The sequence below is a fragment of the Syngnathoides biaculeatus genome, chromosome 4 (genome assembly GCF_019802595.1).
Source record: "Syngnathoides biaculeatus isolate LvHL_M chromosome 4, ASM1980259v1, whole genome shotgun sequence".
NCBI lineage: Eukaryota > Metazoa > Chordata > Actinopteri > Syngnathiformes > Syngnathidae > Syngnathoides > Syngnathoides biaculeatus.
This window is the reverse complement of record NC_084643.1, coordinates 15,343,656-15,360,081: the sequence shown is the minus strand read 5'-3', so window position 1 is coordinate 15,360,081 and position 16,426 is coordinate 15,343,656. Positions and strand designations below refer to the sequence as shown.

Genomic DNA, 16,426 nt, shown 5'->3' with positions numbered 1-16,426 from the left:
AGCCTGGAATTGCGGTCGATACAGATGTCAGAAGTAAACTTTGGCACACGAGAGAAAACATACATACTAACGAACACACGCACACAACATACTTCCACTAAAGTTTCTTGGGTTCCATGGTGAAGAAAGATGAGTAAAAAAAAACAAAAAAAACATTGTACTTTCCAATGTCCAATAGCTTGTGACAGCCCTAGGTTGATAGGGTCACAGTTGAGTGTCCAAGGAAATCAAAAAAACATCATTAGTAAAGATTGACGTCCCTCCAAGCCAATGGGATGGCAGCAAGATATTATGGGACTCATATCCACTCAACGTAACCATCCTGTATCTTGGTTTATGTGGCGCAATAGAGCTGCTCTCCCATTGACTATCATCGTAGCATCTTCCTGGCATCCCATTGGCTAGGAGGAATATCAATCTTTACACATGATGCTTTTTGTCTCCTTTGAACAATCTTCACTGTACACTTTCACATGCTGTCACAAGCCAGCAGACATTGGAAAAGTACAACTTTTTTTGTGAGTTTTATCTTTTCTGTTTTTTTGCAAATTTATTCATCTTTTTTCACCATGGGCCCCAAGGAACTATAGTGGAATTAACGCGTGTGTGGCGGTGCAGTGGCTCCTCCCACATCCCTTATGTATGTGGCTATATAGCATTTACATAGCAATATAGACTTAGATTTATGTCCCATGAGTATATTGGTAGTTTCATTAGCTCGTCAATGGTGTTTTTCATTCATCGTGTGTTAACTTGGCTAGAGATTTTTACAACCAAAAACAAAGAAAGAAAAGTGATTTTGAACATTTAATGTATGTACAGTGTCTCCTTGTTTCACGTGGGGTTTACATTTAAAAAAATCTGTTAAGTGAAATCAATGTAGTAAAAGTTTTTTTTTTCTTTTTTTTTTACATTTTATATCATCATTTTATATCATTTGCAGGATATGTTTTCATTTTCAGTAGGTTTTTGTTTACATTTTTTCATTTACAGTATGTTTTTTTTTTTATTTCTTATACATGTTTTAAGGCTGTTAAATGCCTGATCACACACTTAATAAAATTTCCCAGAGAGGCATTAAGACTTTCTTTCGGTTAAACACTTTCTGTGACTGTGCAATTACTGGCTCATTTAGCTTTGTGCACATGAGCGCCTGTATTTCTAAAGCGTGAACAGTCGTGCGCACATACGTACATGGACAATCAGACGAAGGGTCCCTGCCCTTCACTATCTCTGCTTGGCTTAGAGACCATAATGGATTTCATGTGTGCGTTCATGTTGCGGAAAGTTTTTTTTTTCCTAATGACTGGGCACCTTCACGCACCCCCTTTTTATTGCCGCGATCTCCATCCTTAAGTACCTGAACCACCGCCACGGCAAAAGATGGGGTGCGCCAAATTGCCAGAACACAATGCACATTCATACGCTGTAAAAAGAAAGCCTGCTACATTGTAAAAAAGTACACACACACAAAAAAAATCTGAGTAATAGCAAGGCCGCGTAAAGTGAACCGTGTTGTAGCAAGGGAACACAAATTCTTTATATGCATATAGTTACATATTGAACTTCAACTGTAGAGTCACTAAATGACTTTTGGCAAGCAACACTCACTCTTACACTAACTTGCTACTATATTAGCCACTTGGTAAACTGTCGTTATGATCACGTGGGCTCTGTATTCCCACTGGGCGTTGGAGGACAGAAGTTTTGGAGCATAGCATGAAATGGACTGCTTGTAAAAATAAAATTGTAAAAAATTAAATTAAAAAAATTGATAGTTTTGATCCAGTCCAATTTGATGCTCATTTTTATATTTACAATCCCAAAAATTAGATTAGGACACCTTTATTATATGTATTATTAATTTTACGGATTTGAAAAATGAAGGTCAACGTATGACACATGACTTTGGAGAAGAGGAACTAACCAGTTTTTCTGTCTGTCGTGTTTTCACTTCAATCTGTTCCTCTGCAATTTTCAGTTGTTTACAACTTCCTTGGATTTGCTGCTCCAGGGTTGCAATCTGAAAAGGAACACAGAACAATAATCCTGCTTTGATAGAATATACAATTTCAGCAACATAGATTTAGCAGTTCAATATAGTAAATATAGGACATCATACATATACTTTTGTACCATCAGATAAGAGCAGCCTCTCTTGGGAGTTTTTTGAGAGATGAGCCATCGATTGGCCGAGTTTTTGCTTTGACTTCTAAGCCCAACCTTGAGATATGAGTGCTGTACGGGAGCCGGAAGCTCCACTTACTTGACGAAAAGCAGCACTTTAGCTGCTACAATTTGCAAATATTCTTCATAAAGAGGCTTCAAGATGTATATGGCCATGAGTTTACTTAAAGACCAACTAAAAAACAAAGAGAATGACGTGTATTTTTAACAGATACAGCCTTCCTTCAAGCATACATTGGAAAAACACCACAGCCACCCAGGCTAACAATTAACATAATGCAATAATAAAATAAAACACCACCGGTCAGGCACTGATCAAATTATTTTAGAAAATGAATCAAATATGGGGCGGCACAGTGAAACAGCTGGAAAGTGTTGGCCTCACAGTTCTGAAGTCCCGGTTCAATCCCGGACACGCCTGTATGGAGTTTGCGTGTTCTCCCTGAGCCTCCGTAGGTTTTCTCCGAACAATCCGGTTTCCTCCCACATCACAAAAACATGCAACATTAATTGGACACTCTAAATTGCCCCTAGGTGTGATTGTGAGTGAGTGTCACTATGTGCCCCGCGATGCAACCAGTTCAGGGTGTACCCCCCCCTCCTGCTGGTTGACAGCTGAGATAGGCTCCAGCACTCCCTGCGACCCTTGTGAGGATAAGCGGTGAAGAAAATGGATGGATGGACATAAATATGGGGTAATTCCTTTATGACAATACTTGGCAGGTTTGTCCTTCTTCTTCTTTTCCTTTTGGCTTGTCCCGTTAGGGGTCACCACAGCATGTCATCTTAGATGAAAACATAAGTTTGGCACATTTATCCTAATAGTTTGAATTAATTAATTAAGTACATGAAGACAATTTTGTGCCATTCCTTATATTGAAGTTTTATATTTTTGCTGCGGTATCATTTCAGTACTGTGTCGGGGTATTATATGCAGTTAAAGTATCGAAGTCAGAATATTGGTATTGTGACAACACTAATCTAAAGTGTCTTGGGGTAATTTTCCTAACAATGTTCTTGCTTACTTGTGTGTCTGTTCTTTCTCGGTAGGACATCGAGGATTCATCTTTATGTTGGAGAAGTGTTTGCAGCTCTGTAATGTTGCACCTCATTCTGGATACCTTAGGTCAGACAAAGAAAAAATGTGTAGTGAGCTGGGAGAGTTTCCACTACTGGAATGAGCAACTTTGATTACTGCAAAAGCCACAAATGTTTTGTCCTACATGTCATACTAGAGTTCTATGTTATAATGAAACGCAAAGAGACGTGTTTTCATATAATTAATTTTTAATTTAAATGTACTACACCATATAATCTATATACATACATCTATCAATAATCTCTCATTTTCTATACCAGTTGTCGTCATTAAGGTTGGGGGTGAGCTGGAATCTATCCCAGTAGACTTTGGTCAAGGGGTTAGATACATCTGGGTTGACAGTCATGTGGGGTAGGCATACATTATATCAATTTCAATTAATTAAATCAAGTTGATTCATGAATGACATGGATATGACACTGATGGTTTAGCGTTGCTTCCAAGCATCCCAACGATGGAGGATAAATTATCTTCCAGTGCTGTGTCAAGTAGGTGCTGAACCAATTCGTTGACAAGTAGACTTTGCAACTCCACAATGACATGTTACATTTGAATTAAACTCATGGTTAATCATGTGTTTTAGACATCTTGTTTTCCCAATCAGACAATGTACAGAGAACTTTCGACTGACCCATCGATGGCGAAAGATAATGTGCCCAACAATGTTCTATGGTGCAGCAAAATGTCAGGCCACATGCGTCATCTATTATGTGTGTTAAAATATTTATACCAGTAGAAACACGGGACTGGAAGGGAGGAATAGGAACAACACCTTGAAGTGAAGTTCCATCTTTACTTTGAAATTGTTATATCCAATAAAGTGTGTAGAACAACAATGTGCTAATGAGGAATTTATTTATGATATAAGTTGTTGGATAAGCATATGTTTGTCACTGAAAAATACATTACTCGGATGGGATGGCAGCATATGTTGCTCCAAAACCTACATGTACCTTTCAGAATTAATGGTGCCTTTAGAAATGTGTAAGTTCCCTACGCCAAGGACACTCACACACCTCCATAACATCACCGATGCTGGCTTTTGAACTTTGTGCTGATAACTATGATCCTTTTCTTTTTCGGCCCACAGGAAATGACGTCCATTATTTCCCCCTAAAATTTTAAATTGTGACTCATCAGACCACAGCACACTTTTCCAGTTTTCGTCAGTCCCTCTCAGAAGAGCCTGGGGCCATCTCAGATGAGCCTGGGTGTTGTTGATATACAGTATGACTTTGGCTTTGCAACGTAGAGTTTTAACTTGCATTTGTACAAGTAGATATAGCAGCAAACTATGCTAACTGACAAAGGTCATCTAAAGTTTTTCTAAGCCCACGAGGCAATTTCTTTTACACAATGCAAGGTTCGAATTAAGTAGTGTTGTACTGCAGTTTGCATGTCGAAATACACCCAAAAAATAATGCACTGAAAAACAAAACTGCAAATGGTCACAAAGACAAAAGCAAGCAGAAAAATATTAATTTTGTGTGAAAAACAAAATCTGTCATGGCTCCTGACTCAATGTTTTACTTCTTATGGCCAAATATTCCTGACTTCTTCACAGGAGGTCAGATAGGGTGTGTCCACTAGAGCACGTAGGAGATTTGGTCCCCGGGACCCTCAAATCTGGATTACACTTCATCAATTCCATGTATTTAGCAATCTCCTTATTGACAAATATATTTCATGTGTTTTTTTTAAATGTACTGTATTTAAAATTGGTCAAATATACTGTACTTGGAACAATAGCTTTGCATAGTAGATAAGTGGACAAGAACAGATGTGTGCACAAGGGATCATAGAGTTTTAAGAGCACCTGTGCGTCCAAGGAGCTAACTGTGTCAGCATGGTTTTTCCGAAATTGTAGTAGCTCTGCTCTGGTCTCTTCCAGTTTTTGTTCGAGAATGGACTTCTGCATCAGCAAAACCACAAATGAGTAATCAACTTCCCCAGACAGATTGACAGACTTTATTAAAATTGGCTTCTTATTTCACCTCCTGGAGAAGCTCAAGTAGATGGTCATCCTGGCTCAGGTTTCCTTGCAACTGCCTCTCTAAAGAGTTAACTTTCTTCTGAAGGTCCCCTAATAAGCGTTCCTTGTCCTCCTCTGTAACAGCAGCCTAACAAATTCAAGACGTTACCTTTAAACATTCAATATATAAATTCATTGAATTCAACCTATCCAATCAAATTCTGACACACCAAAACCTTAATATAAATTAGTTCAATTACAACCACTAAATTTGTGAAAAGCATTTTTTTTGTTTTGTTTTGTTCTTTGACCTTTTCTTGTTGCAACTTCAGAGAATTATGTTCAGTCTGTAGATCATGAAGGGAACGCTCTGTAGAAGACATCATACTCTGCGACTGACAAAAAAATATTATTGTGTCAGAGTGGGATCCTCAATATAAATACTAGGTAAAACTTAAAAATAACTCAAACATTCTGACTGACCTTCTCCAAATCTGCTGAGACCTGATGGATGGCCAACTGTAATTTATGGTTTTGACCCTCCAACTCACCAATTTTCTTATCTTCTTCTTCTCTGAGCAGAAGCAGTTCCTCTCTGCACATATCCAGTTTTGTTACAATATACAAGTAAACGTCTAACCAAGTTTAATCATTCATATCATCTTTTAATATGACAAGAATTTTGTTTATTTTTTAATCCATATACCGTACACTGTATACACACAAAATTTTTTTGGTAAAACTTGCAATTAGTGAAATTGACAGGTATTTTGGTCTTTCTGTCAACAATTTACTTTTAGCAGATTCTGTATTTAAATTATGGTTATGATTTTGGACAAAATTATTTACTTGTCTTTTGCCAGACATAGCTCATGAACTCAAGGCTAATAGACAACTAAAATCCAAGTACTGTAATTGTCTGTACTTTGGATTTGGACACATACTCAATGTTTATTAAAGGAGGTAAATTGCAGCCAATCCCAGCATAGTACACTCTGGATTGGTCACCACCTCTAATAATCAGATTTAAATCCACAACTACAGTCATTGAGCAGGCATTAATCTCAGCTGTGTGAAACACTAAACTTCCTTTGGTGAATTCTTGACCAAAACTAAAAAAGGAACAGCAAAAAAAAAAAAAAAGCTCCATATTACCGTTCAATCTCCAGTTCAGTGTTCAATCTGGAGACCTCTTCATGTTGCTTTTGTAAAGCCTGAAGTTTCTCCAGTGCTTCAGAAAGTCTTCGCTTCACTGAATGAAGTTCAGCCTCCTGCCGCTGGAGGTTCCGCTCACACTGTCCCAGTTGCTCTTCCTTTTTCAACAACTGGTAGACACAGCAGACTATCACTAAGAAGAAGTCTTGGGTTTAAGATAATTGATCAATTAAAGGGTAAGGTTGCAACATTTACTTTTTGTGAAATAAATAAATATATAATAAAGCTGTCTCTGACCACATCTTATGCATCTAAATTTATTAGCAAGAAAACACTGCACCTGAGGTAAAACAACATATCAGAGATAGAAGACATGACTTATGAGGTGTCAATCATTGCTAAATCACTTGTAAGCACACTCCTAGTGGGTACATCCCCGGACACTCTGGCAACCCCATCCCATCCCATCCCACAAACACACAACCGTTTGCTGTGAGTGCACCACAAATGATTGACAGGTCATAAGTCACATCTTGGGTCTCTTATTGGTCTTGTTCAATCAGGCTCTTTGGTTTCTTGCAACTCAAAACAGAAGCACAAATGGGGTCAGAGGCGACTGATGTTTTCACATATTCCTCATGTTATATGTACAGTGGAACCTTACAGTTAGAAGGTCTGTGGTTGTACAAGTCGGAGTTCAACAACAAAAATCTGCATAAAAAATGCCTCAGTTTTTAACCCAATTCTTGTTGTCGAACATCCGGTAAAAGCTGAACCCAGGTTAACCGGGTAGCTGATTCAAGGATATCAATGCTGAACGCACATGGGTCGGTGCCGAGACAAGCCACTCCCCAGTTCAAGTCAAGCACTCACTCATACTCAAGCTAGTGAGTGCTCCTAGTGTGAGCACGCACATTCTCAAGATTGCTTCTTAAGATTGCAAAGGAAATTCAAGTTGAGCGACCCACAGTGGATGTAAGGAAGGAGATAATCGCTAAGTACGAAAATGGGGTGTGTTTGTTACGGCTTGGTAGCATTGTATGGCTAAGTCAACAATTTCGACTATCCCAAAGAATAAAAATGAATTAAAGGAAGCTTGTGTTGCTAAAGGAGTTACTAGCATTACAAAGCAAAGGCCAAAAATAACAGTAGAAATGGGGAAGCTACTGGAGAATTTTCAGTGAAATTATGGAGGGTGAATTTGTCGGAACACTTCCACCTTCCCACTCGAGTCCCTCTGATACGATCACACTTCCACCAAAAAGGTAAATTTAAGTTGCTTTAAGTTTATACATTTTTTAATTGTTTAAATGCAGGGTGTACATGTTTTACATATACAGGAATTAAGATAGAAATGTATTAAATTTGTTACATTATTTTCCATGGAAAAAAATGTTTGAGGTTGAACAAATAGGACATTGAACATTTCACAAGAACCAATTATGTTCAAACCCCGAGGTTCCACTGTAGTAATATGTCATAATAACAAATATGACAAAAAAAATTTTTGTTTTCCAAAACCCCCTTTACATTCTAATGAGCAGTATCAGTTTTCTACACACACACAAAACATACCATGTGTTTGACTTTGGCAAGTTCCTCTTCCTGGAAGCTCTCCAGTTCATCCATATCATCACTCTTCTGGAAGAGTGAAAAACTTTGCTCCATCATGTCTTCCAGTCTTGCCGATAAAACAGCCTTCTCCTAAACAAATGCATACATATTGAGTTTTTGTAATCTTAAAAATGATTAAGCGGTGGAGGGGAGCTAAAACAATAAAACAATCAAAATAATGATCAATGATGATCGAAAAACACTGCTTACCTTTTCCACAACAGCCATTTTCTTCATCCATTCCTGTGGTTAAATGATAGAAAGTGATCTATCACTATGTATGTATTCAGAGTGCTGGGAAAATATATCTTCACCTTTCATGATTTCATTATTTTTGTTTGCATATTTATCCCACTCCGATGTTTCTGGTGTCATCAAGACAATTTAACCATCTCCTCAAAATATCAAATCTCGCATTATTAAATAGTGAGTTATCAGTGATTAACCACAGTTTTTGGAAGGCTAAGTTGAATTTCAGTGGCCTTACTCTTGCTGGTGAATTTTGGTGTATGATAATGCTTGACCTGTCCACCACAAAGCAAAGCAAAGCAAATTTATTTGTATAGCGCATTCCATACACAAGGTAACTCAATACGCTTTCCATGATTAAAAGGATTCAAATACATCAATAAAAAGATTTTAAAAAGTCCAATTAAAACAGTTTTTAGTGCAAGAAATATCCATGAAAAGTGGAAGTATTCTGAAACGCATGAGAAAAGTTTATAATCTGGATTTGCAAACATTTACACTTGGGGCTGACATCACCTCTTTTGGTAACTTATTCCATTTTTTGCAGCATAATAGCTAAATGCTGTTTTCACCTTGTTTGCTTTGGACTCTGCACTCCATTATTAGACTTAAGTCAGTCGATCTCAGAGGCCTACTGGGTTTGTATTCCATTAGCATTTCTTTCATGTATTCAGGACATAAACCATTTAGTGATTTATAGACCAGTCGCAGAACTTTAAAATCTATCCCAAAACTTACTGGAAAGTAGTGCAAAGACTTTAGAATCGGAGTTATATGCTCTGACAGCTTTGTTCTGGTCACAACCCGAGCTGCAGCATTCTGAACGAGCTGCAGCTGTTTAATGCTCTTTTTTGGGGAGCCCAGTCAGGTACCATTACAATAGTCAAGTCTACTTGAGATAAAAGCGTGGTTGAGCTTCTCCTTGTCTGCTTGACACATGCAAGTCTTCACTCTAGATATGTTCTTCAGATAGTAAAAGGCAATTATTTCCGTTTTGTTGTGGTTTAGTTGAAGAAAACTTTGGGTCGTCCAGTCATTTATCTGCTTTAGACAGAAGCACAACACCTCAATTGATCGATAGTCATCAGGAGACACTGCTACATATATAACTGTGTCATCTGCATGGCTATGATAGTCAAAACTAAAAGTGTCAACAAAGTTATGAGTGCTGTGACCTTTTACCCATACACCTCACCTGTCTAACCCCTGGACACCAAGTGTTGACAATAAATATACATTTCGAACTGATTAAAAAAAAAGATTCTCAAAAGTGAATATAGCCTCCATCCATCCATCATCTCCACTTATGATTTGTGGGGGTAGAAACCTGAGCAGGGAAGCCTAAACTTCTCTCCCCTCATCTGAGGATTAATTAAACCAACTCCTCCACCCATCAGTTCACACCCTCAAACTCAAGTAGCCTCGGGTTTTCTGGAGACAACACACTGAAAATTGCTGGTTAGCAACTGCACCTCTGAATGACTCAAAACAAAATGAAGGTTTTAGAGTGGGCATTTCAAATGTGAATCCAGATGTACGTAAATCAGTCAGACATAAATCCAATGGAAATGTTGTGGAATGACCTAAAGGACATTTCATGCCTGAAAATCCTCCAATATAACTTGGTACGGCCAAAATTATTTGAAAAAGATTCATCACCAGTTAGCATAAATTGATTTTTTTTTGGGGTGGGGCAGGGGGAGGGGTGGTAGAGGGCTGTTTGGCTGTTGGATCAAGCAAGCAGAATAGAATATGTGCATCCCTTTTATGCCAGAACAGTTTTACTGTGTCACAGTGGAGTTTTTGAGCTTCCTCTGTGATTTCTTCATATTTGAATTGACGTTTTATTGAGGATCAGAGTTAAGCAGTCGAACAGAATTTCTAGAGGGGTGAGAGACAAAAAACACAAAGCGCCAACTGTAAACAGAATGAGAAATCTAAATCAATCCATAACTGCAGCACAGAAACAAATATGGATGCTATGTGACATTGTAGCCTTACACCCTGTGAAGGAAGAACAGAACAAGAGGATAAGGACAGGAGAATAAGCATGTAAGACAAAGCATCGTGAACCGCGCTATCAAACTGGAATGTAGTGGGACTGACTAAGTGAACTACAGAAGTTTATAGAATGTGAATATAAGCGTGGTGAATCATAAGCTCTTCTTGTATACATGAGTTGTTTGTTGCAATTGGTGAGTAGTCCCACATCCAACGAAAAAACCCTAGAAGTGCATGCTGCGGACACATGAAGGGAATTCATGCCATTGTGCATGCAAAAAGACAGATAGAAATGCCCTATATTTGCTGTGTCAGCAACGCAGAGGCAAAGGACCTCACCCAATCAATCGAGGACAGAAACCGGCACCAAGGGTCCACCTAAAAGCAACCCTGTGAACAAAACGTGTCCCATGCCGAGGGACCGAGGGCGGTCAACCGGAGCCCCCACCCAGAGGCACCCCAACAACTGGCCACCGGGCAGTGGTCCCAGGGACTCAATGCCATCACCCTAGCCACCCTTCCTCCACTACCACCCCACACTCTTGGCCCCCAGCAGAACAGGAAGCCCCTTCAACTGGCAGGGCACAAGAAACTGGGAAAACGCTTGATTTTTTTGCATATTGGTGTCCAGGGTGGCACTATCAGTTATTAGGTTGAAAGGACTAACTTTTTCAAATGGCTAAGATAGGTTTGAACTTGTTCTCCCTGAACAAATAAATGTTATTTCATATTTATGTTGGTTGTCATTGTGAGAAATTCAATGGTTTGATGATTTGAAATATTTAAGTAACAAATTTGCAAAAATAAATAAATCTGGAAAGGTCTGCATAGGTCAGATAAACATTTACCTTGTCCTTTTCGTCCAGTGCTACAGTCATCCCCTCTGCCATTTTGGCTCTGTTAGCCAGGTGAAACTCATTCTGTTCTTGAAGTTTTTTTATGGAAGCTAGGCAGAAAATGAGAGAAAGTAAAACAAACAGCAAAATTTTTAAATAATGACAGAAACAAACATAAAGTTGACTGCAAGCAAGAAGTAAATGTAAAGCAGAAACGGCCAAAAAGCAAAAGGGTAACCATAGTTGAAAAGTAAAAATGTTAGTATAAAACTGTAACATGGTCCAAAGCAAAGGGTGACAAATTCTATTTAGGCCTTCGCCACACTTGATCATTACCTGTTTTACTGTTAATAGTAGGTTGGCTATATGTTGTACAATGATGATGTGTGATGGTTTGGACAGAAGAAGAAAAGAAGAAGAGCCAATTGACAGAACCAGGTTAAGACAGTTTCCTATGGCAAAGTGAGAAAAGATGCGGCATCATTGAAATATTAGGGGTAATACTTTTGATTTTGTGAGAAGCCATAACTGATTGCAGATTAGATCCCAATAATGGAGAAACTGCTTGAACAGAGTTTCGATTATACACCACTCAAGTTATGGAATATCCTGTAATGACAGCACTGTGGATAGTCAAACTTGGCAAACGTAATGTAAGAGGATATCGCATATCATCCACACTGTACACACACACGAAAGGAATGTTATCTCATTTGCTCTCAGAAAAAATATTTTTGTAAATTAGTACTTTATTGGAAAAAACACTATTTAGTCTTGAAAATTAATACTGGAGAAGCTTTCTGCAGAAGAATAACGTGTCAAAATTCCCATTTCAAAATTGTATTTGACAAAAAACATGCAAGGTCACATTTCTAGTCACTGACTTGATTACAAACTAATTACACACTAACCAAATCAAATCAAAAGCCTTTGCCATTATATGACTGTGCATACATGATAATGGGTCCTACTCCACAAAGTGTTTAAACCAAGATAAATACTGTACAATAGAATAAAAAACGCATTGTATGTGAGGTAAAATGACACTTTTTTCAACTTTCAATTCAATTTAATAAGTTTAATGTCAGATTTACAACTACACTATACAGGAAATAGTTTTACTTAGTAAAATATTAAGTATCAACTAATGTCTATGATAAATAACTCAAAAGAATTTGACAAAGAGTACATACCAGATAAATACTTCTGATTAAGTAAAAGCTGTTTGCAATTTTAGGAAAACCTGTACTAAATTTCATCATTTAATGTTACAACTGTTATACTCTAAGATTGCTATTTTACATGTAGAATTATCCAATACCATCGTGTTTATAAGTGCAATGTACCAGACAAAATTGCTCACAAGAACACTATTTACCTCTGGGCCTTACCATAGCACTAGGGTTGCCCATTGCGAACCGATTGGAAACGGGACTAACATTTCAGTTGTTCGGGATCGTTCAATTTAAAAAAAAAAAAAAAAAAAGTCAAAAATTAAAAAACTTTCTATGCCTACAGCTTACTCTAAAGAAGAAAATCAACAAAAAGAACACACATAAAGATGTTCTTGTGCTTAATAGCAGTGGCAAACAAAACTGTCTTGACAGTGTTAAATTAAATGACCAGTCACCTCAGTCAAACACTTGAAATATGATCATATTGTGTTAAGGAAGCTTTTATGATGTGTGTTCCCCCTTGCTTCGAGCCTCAGCCTACGTTGCATGGAACTTCAGTGAAGTCAATCGATGCAGCACTGACTGAGCGAACAAGTTAAATTGTGGGTATCGCTCTTGCAATGAAGGCTTTTAGCGTTTATTCTAGTATTTCAACCAAAGAAAAAGATGACAGACAAAAAACATATATGACTATACCATATTCAAAAGAAAATAAGACAGCCGCATTACAAGCCTAACATTGAGTTAAATCTTCACCAAAGGTCAAACTACAACTTTACATCACAATGAATTGGGACAAAATTCACAAAAAAGGTCTCACAAGAATCATACACACTAACCTTGTGGCTCATCGGTAAAGGAATGAATGTTTTCAGGAGGATTTGGCTCAACACATTACTCTTTTTCTTGCATCCTTGCTTTACCTAACCCTAACTCGTTATTGGTGGTGTCGTGTGAAGTTATTTTTCGTGCCAGAATGCTAAATTTGAGTATACCCTTGAAAATAAAAAGCTAGATGCTCAAAACAGCAAATGAAGTTGAAACTTGAAAAATGTAGACCATTTAATGGGGTAAAACAGTTGCAAATAACTATTTCAATAAATACATGATAAAAATATTTAACTTTTAGCTGAAACATTAATTAATCAATATTATGTTCGTGTTAATTCCACACATATCACCTCGTAGTTTTAGGAGTGATATTGACACTCGTTAATCAAGAACCCCGAGTAAAAAAAATGTCATTTTACTTTGTGCAAAGGGCTGCAAAAAAAAAAAGATCTTTATAGTTTGGACACCTGCAATTTAAAATATGCATACTTTTTCGACACAGCCCATTAAAAAAAAAAAACAAAAAAAAAATCGGAATCGGAAATCATATGGAACCGGAATCGGATCCCCTCGAAATTGAACCGATGCCCAACTCTACATGTCACCTGATCGTATTTCAATTTATTCATAGTTATTCTCACGTTTATTTTTTTTTTAATTGATTCTATTGCTATTTGCAAATAATTTCATGATTTGCACACTCTGGACATAATTGTGTCTACCTGCTTATTTTTTTTGGTATCAAAACAAAGGTGGCATTCCAATTTTGTTGTGAACTACAATGTTAATAAAGGCAGTTGTTGTCTATTTCTCTATTTTATTTAAAACCTTTGTGTAAAGTGCATTAATGCTGCAAAACAATTTTAAATCACTTGTTAAATTTTTTATTTCTCCTGCCCTAAGATAGCTGGGATAGGCTCTGGCACTCCCATGACCCTTGTGAGGCTAAGTGTCTCAGATACAGCTGTAATGGATTATTATCGTTATTAAAAGACAATTAGCTTAATGAATTATGTTTGTGTTGTCTATGACTCAGGTGGACTAAGAAAAATAAGCAGACTTTCTATATTTTAAACAAGCTGAAGAAAGCCAAACAAAACATTTGTATTTGGAGCAAAACCTGAACTTATCTCTAAGGGCAGAGGCAGAAGAGAACCAAGCAGAGCAGCGTACAGTGGCTCATGATCACACATCAATGTAGCACTCAGAAGCTCACTCACATTTAAAGCTTAAAACATCTGCACCTGTACTAAAAAACAGCAATCGGAAAATGAAAGCATGCAGAGCACCGCTTGACTAAAGCCATTTGCATCCCCAGAATATTAACTCTGACTAACAAATGTGAACAAATCTGGGGGTTTTAAGAGCCTTAAAAGTGACCACAGAAAACATTTATACAGACTGTGAACTGTAACATAAAATATTAGAATTATTCAGGGGTGTAGCAGTGATGTGGTTAATACAGTTAAGAGAAAAGTAGCTCACTGGAAGGAGGGGAGCGAGAGGAGAGGTACGTACAATCCTGATGGTTTTCTAATGCAATTTCAAGCTTCTCCTTGGTCTTCTGCATTATTCGCAGCTGCTCAGCGAAGTCTAGTATTGTTGGGACGCAGGGTGATGAAATGGGATATCACACACACACGCACGCAGGCACGCACGCACACACACACACACACACACACGAGAACAGGAACAGTATGATAGAGGACAAAAGAACAATAGGGGAGAAAACAAATGGAAATTGTGACTAACAAATAATGAAAAATTAACCAATTAGATTTTCCTCATCTAAGAAAATCATTGCTGGAAAAAACAGTATTTCTCAACATATCAAGGGCCTACCCAATTGGAATAAATTAGATTATTACATAATTTAAATATCGACAATCTTTACAATGAAACAAAATAAAAATTGTCATCTGTGACATTTCAACTTGGTGAGATGCAAACATGTTACCGATACCATGCATCATCTGATAGAGCACTTAAAGTTATAGGTCTAGGTCAAACCTTGGCAACAGCAGGATACAAATACCGGTTATTTTTTTATACATTGTCTCATTCAGCAACAGCACCATTCAAATGCAAATCACAACAAAGTTTACAAAAGAAACCACTATGGACCGTAAAGGGGGAAAAAGTGACTACAGAACTGATTTTCCATGGGAGCCAACAGAGAAACGTTTAGTGAAGATCTGGAGAGATTAGAATATTGTATGAAATATATTTGAAATAAATCATCTTTTAGAGGCCTTCTGCTGGAACCACACGTGCGCAAGCACACACGCAGATATTAGTCCTAAAACATTGAATTTTTTTTGTCTGTCATCTGCAATGCCATGTAAATGTCCCGAATGTTTTTAGACATACCGTACTTGACCAACAAGACAAAAGTAGAATGTGCTGTACTGTGTTGTTGGAGTGAGATAAGTTAACAAATGATTTGCAGAAAATGAAACAAAGATTTTGTTTTTGTCATCTTTGTATCTCTGACACAATGTTTGAACTATAAAATACTCACACAAATGTGGTATGTTAATAGCAGATTAGTTTTATCCAAATAATTGCCCTCCAAATCATTTAAGATTAAAATTTTGTTGCAATGTGGCAAACATTAGTTAACGTTTGAATGTGATATGAAAGTCAAACAAAATTAAATTTTACAATAAAAAGCTTTACAGCTTTCACAGGAACATGATCACAAAAAAGTGTAACCATGAAACTTCTCAAACTGCTCCCCACTGAGAAACTCATACTTTTTTGCCACTAGGCTCCAGCACTCCCACAACCCTCGTGAGGAGAAGCAGCTAAGAAAATGGATGGATGAAGGGTCTGCATTCAGTTCACCAACATATTCTCTTATACACACACACACACACACACACACACACGCACGCACTCACACAAAACTCTCCATCTCAAAGCTAAAAAACCTCAGCTATATCATCAGCGCCAACAGCAGGAGTCTCTGAGTGATGAATGGTAACTATACAGTGATATAATACAGTAAGTGTTTTGTATTTTATATTTATAAATTTATACTACTGTAGATATTCTATTTATAAGGTGGCACAGGGGAGCAGCTTTAAAGCATTGGCCTCACAGTTCTGAGGACCAAGGTTCAATCCCTGCCCTGCTTATATGGAGTTTGCGTGTTCTCCTTATGCCTGTGTGGGTTTTCTCCGGGCAGTCCAATTTCTTCCCACATCCCAAAAAAATGCATCATTATGGAGATTCTAAATTGCCCTTAGGTGTGAATGCGAGTACGACTGTTGTCAGTCTCTGCGATTGGCTGGCAGCCCGTTCA

General features: G+C 37.6%; 1 protein-coding gene across 8 annotated transcripts in view; it reads right to left on the bottom strand.

Annotated features, from left to right (window-relative positions):
- The window catches only part of golga1 (golgin A1), a 59,637-nt gene that overhangs the window by 29,914 nt on the left and 13,297 nt on the right, over window positions 1-16,426 (bottom strand). For 4 of the 8 annotated variants that reach the window (XR_009794568.1, XM_061816783.1, XM_061816784.1 and 1 more), the window contains exons 4-14: window positions 14,605-14,712; window positions 11,126-11,223; window positions 8,238-8,270; window positions 7,989-8,117; window positions 6,414-6,583; window positions 5,742-5,853; window positions 5,570-5,653; window positions 5,281-5,406; window positions 5,103-5,198; window positions 3,213-3,308; window positions 1,928-2,023 (exon numbers count right to left, since the gene is read on the bottom strand). Coding sequence is in view for 7 of the 8 variants with exons in the window: in XM_061816783.1 (XP_061672767.1) it covers window positions 1,928-2,023; window positions 3,213-3,308; window positions 5,103-5,198; window positions 5,281-5,406; window positions 5,570-5,653; window positions 5,742-5,853; window positions 6,414-6,583; window positions 7,989-8,117; window positions 8,238-8,270; window positions 11,126-11,223; window positions 14,605-14,712 (1,148 nt within the window). In the remaining variant the exon portion in view is untranslated. The remainder of the gene's footprint in view (window positions 1-1,927; window positions 2,024-3,212; window positions 3,309-5,102; window positions 5,199-5,280; window positions 5,407-5,569; window positions 5,654-5,741; window positions 5,854-6,413; window positions 6,584-7,988; window positions 8,118-8,237; window positions 8,271-11,125; window positions 11,224-14,604; window positions 14,713-16,426) is intronic. The other 4 variants (XM_061816779.1, XM_061816782.1, XM_061816780.1 and 1 more) reach the window with 3 other exon arrangements.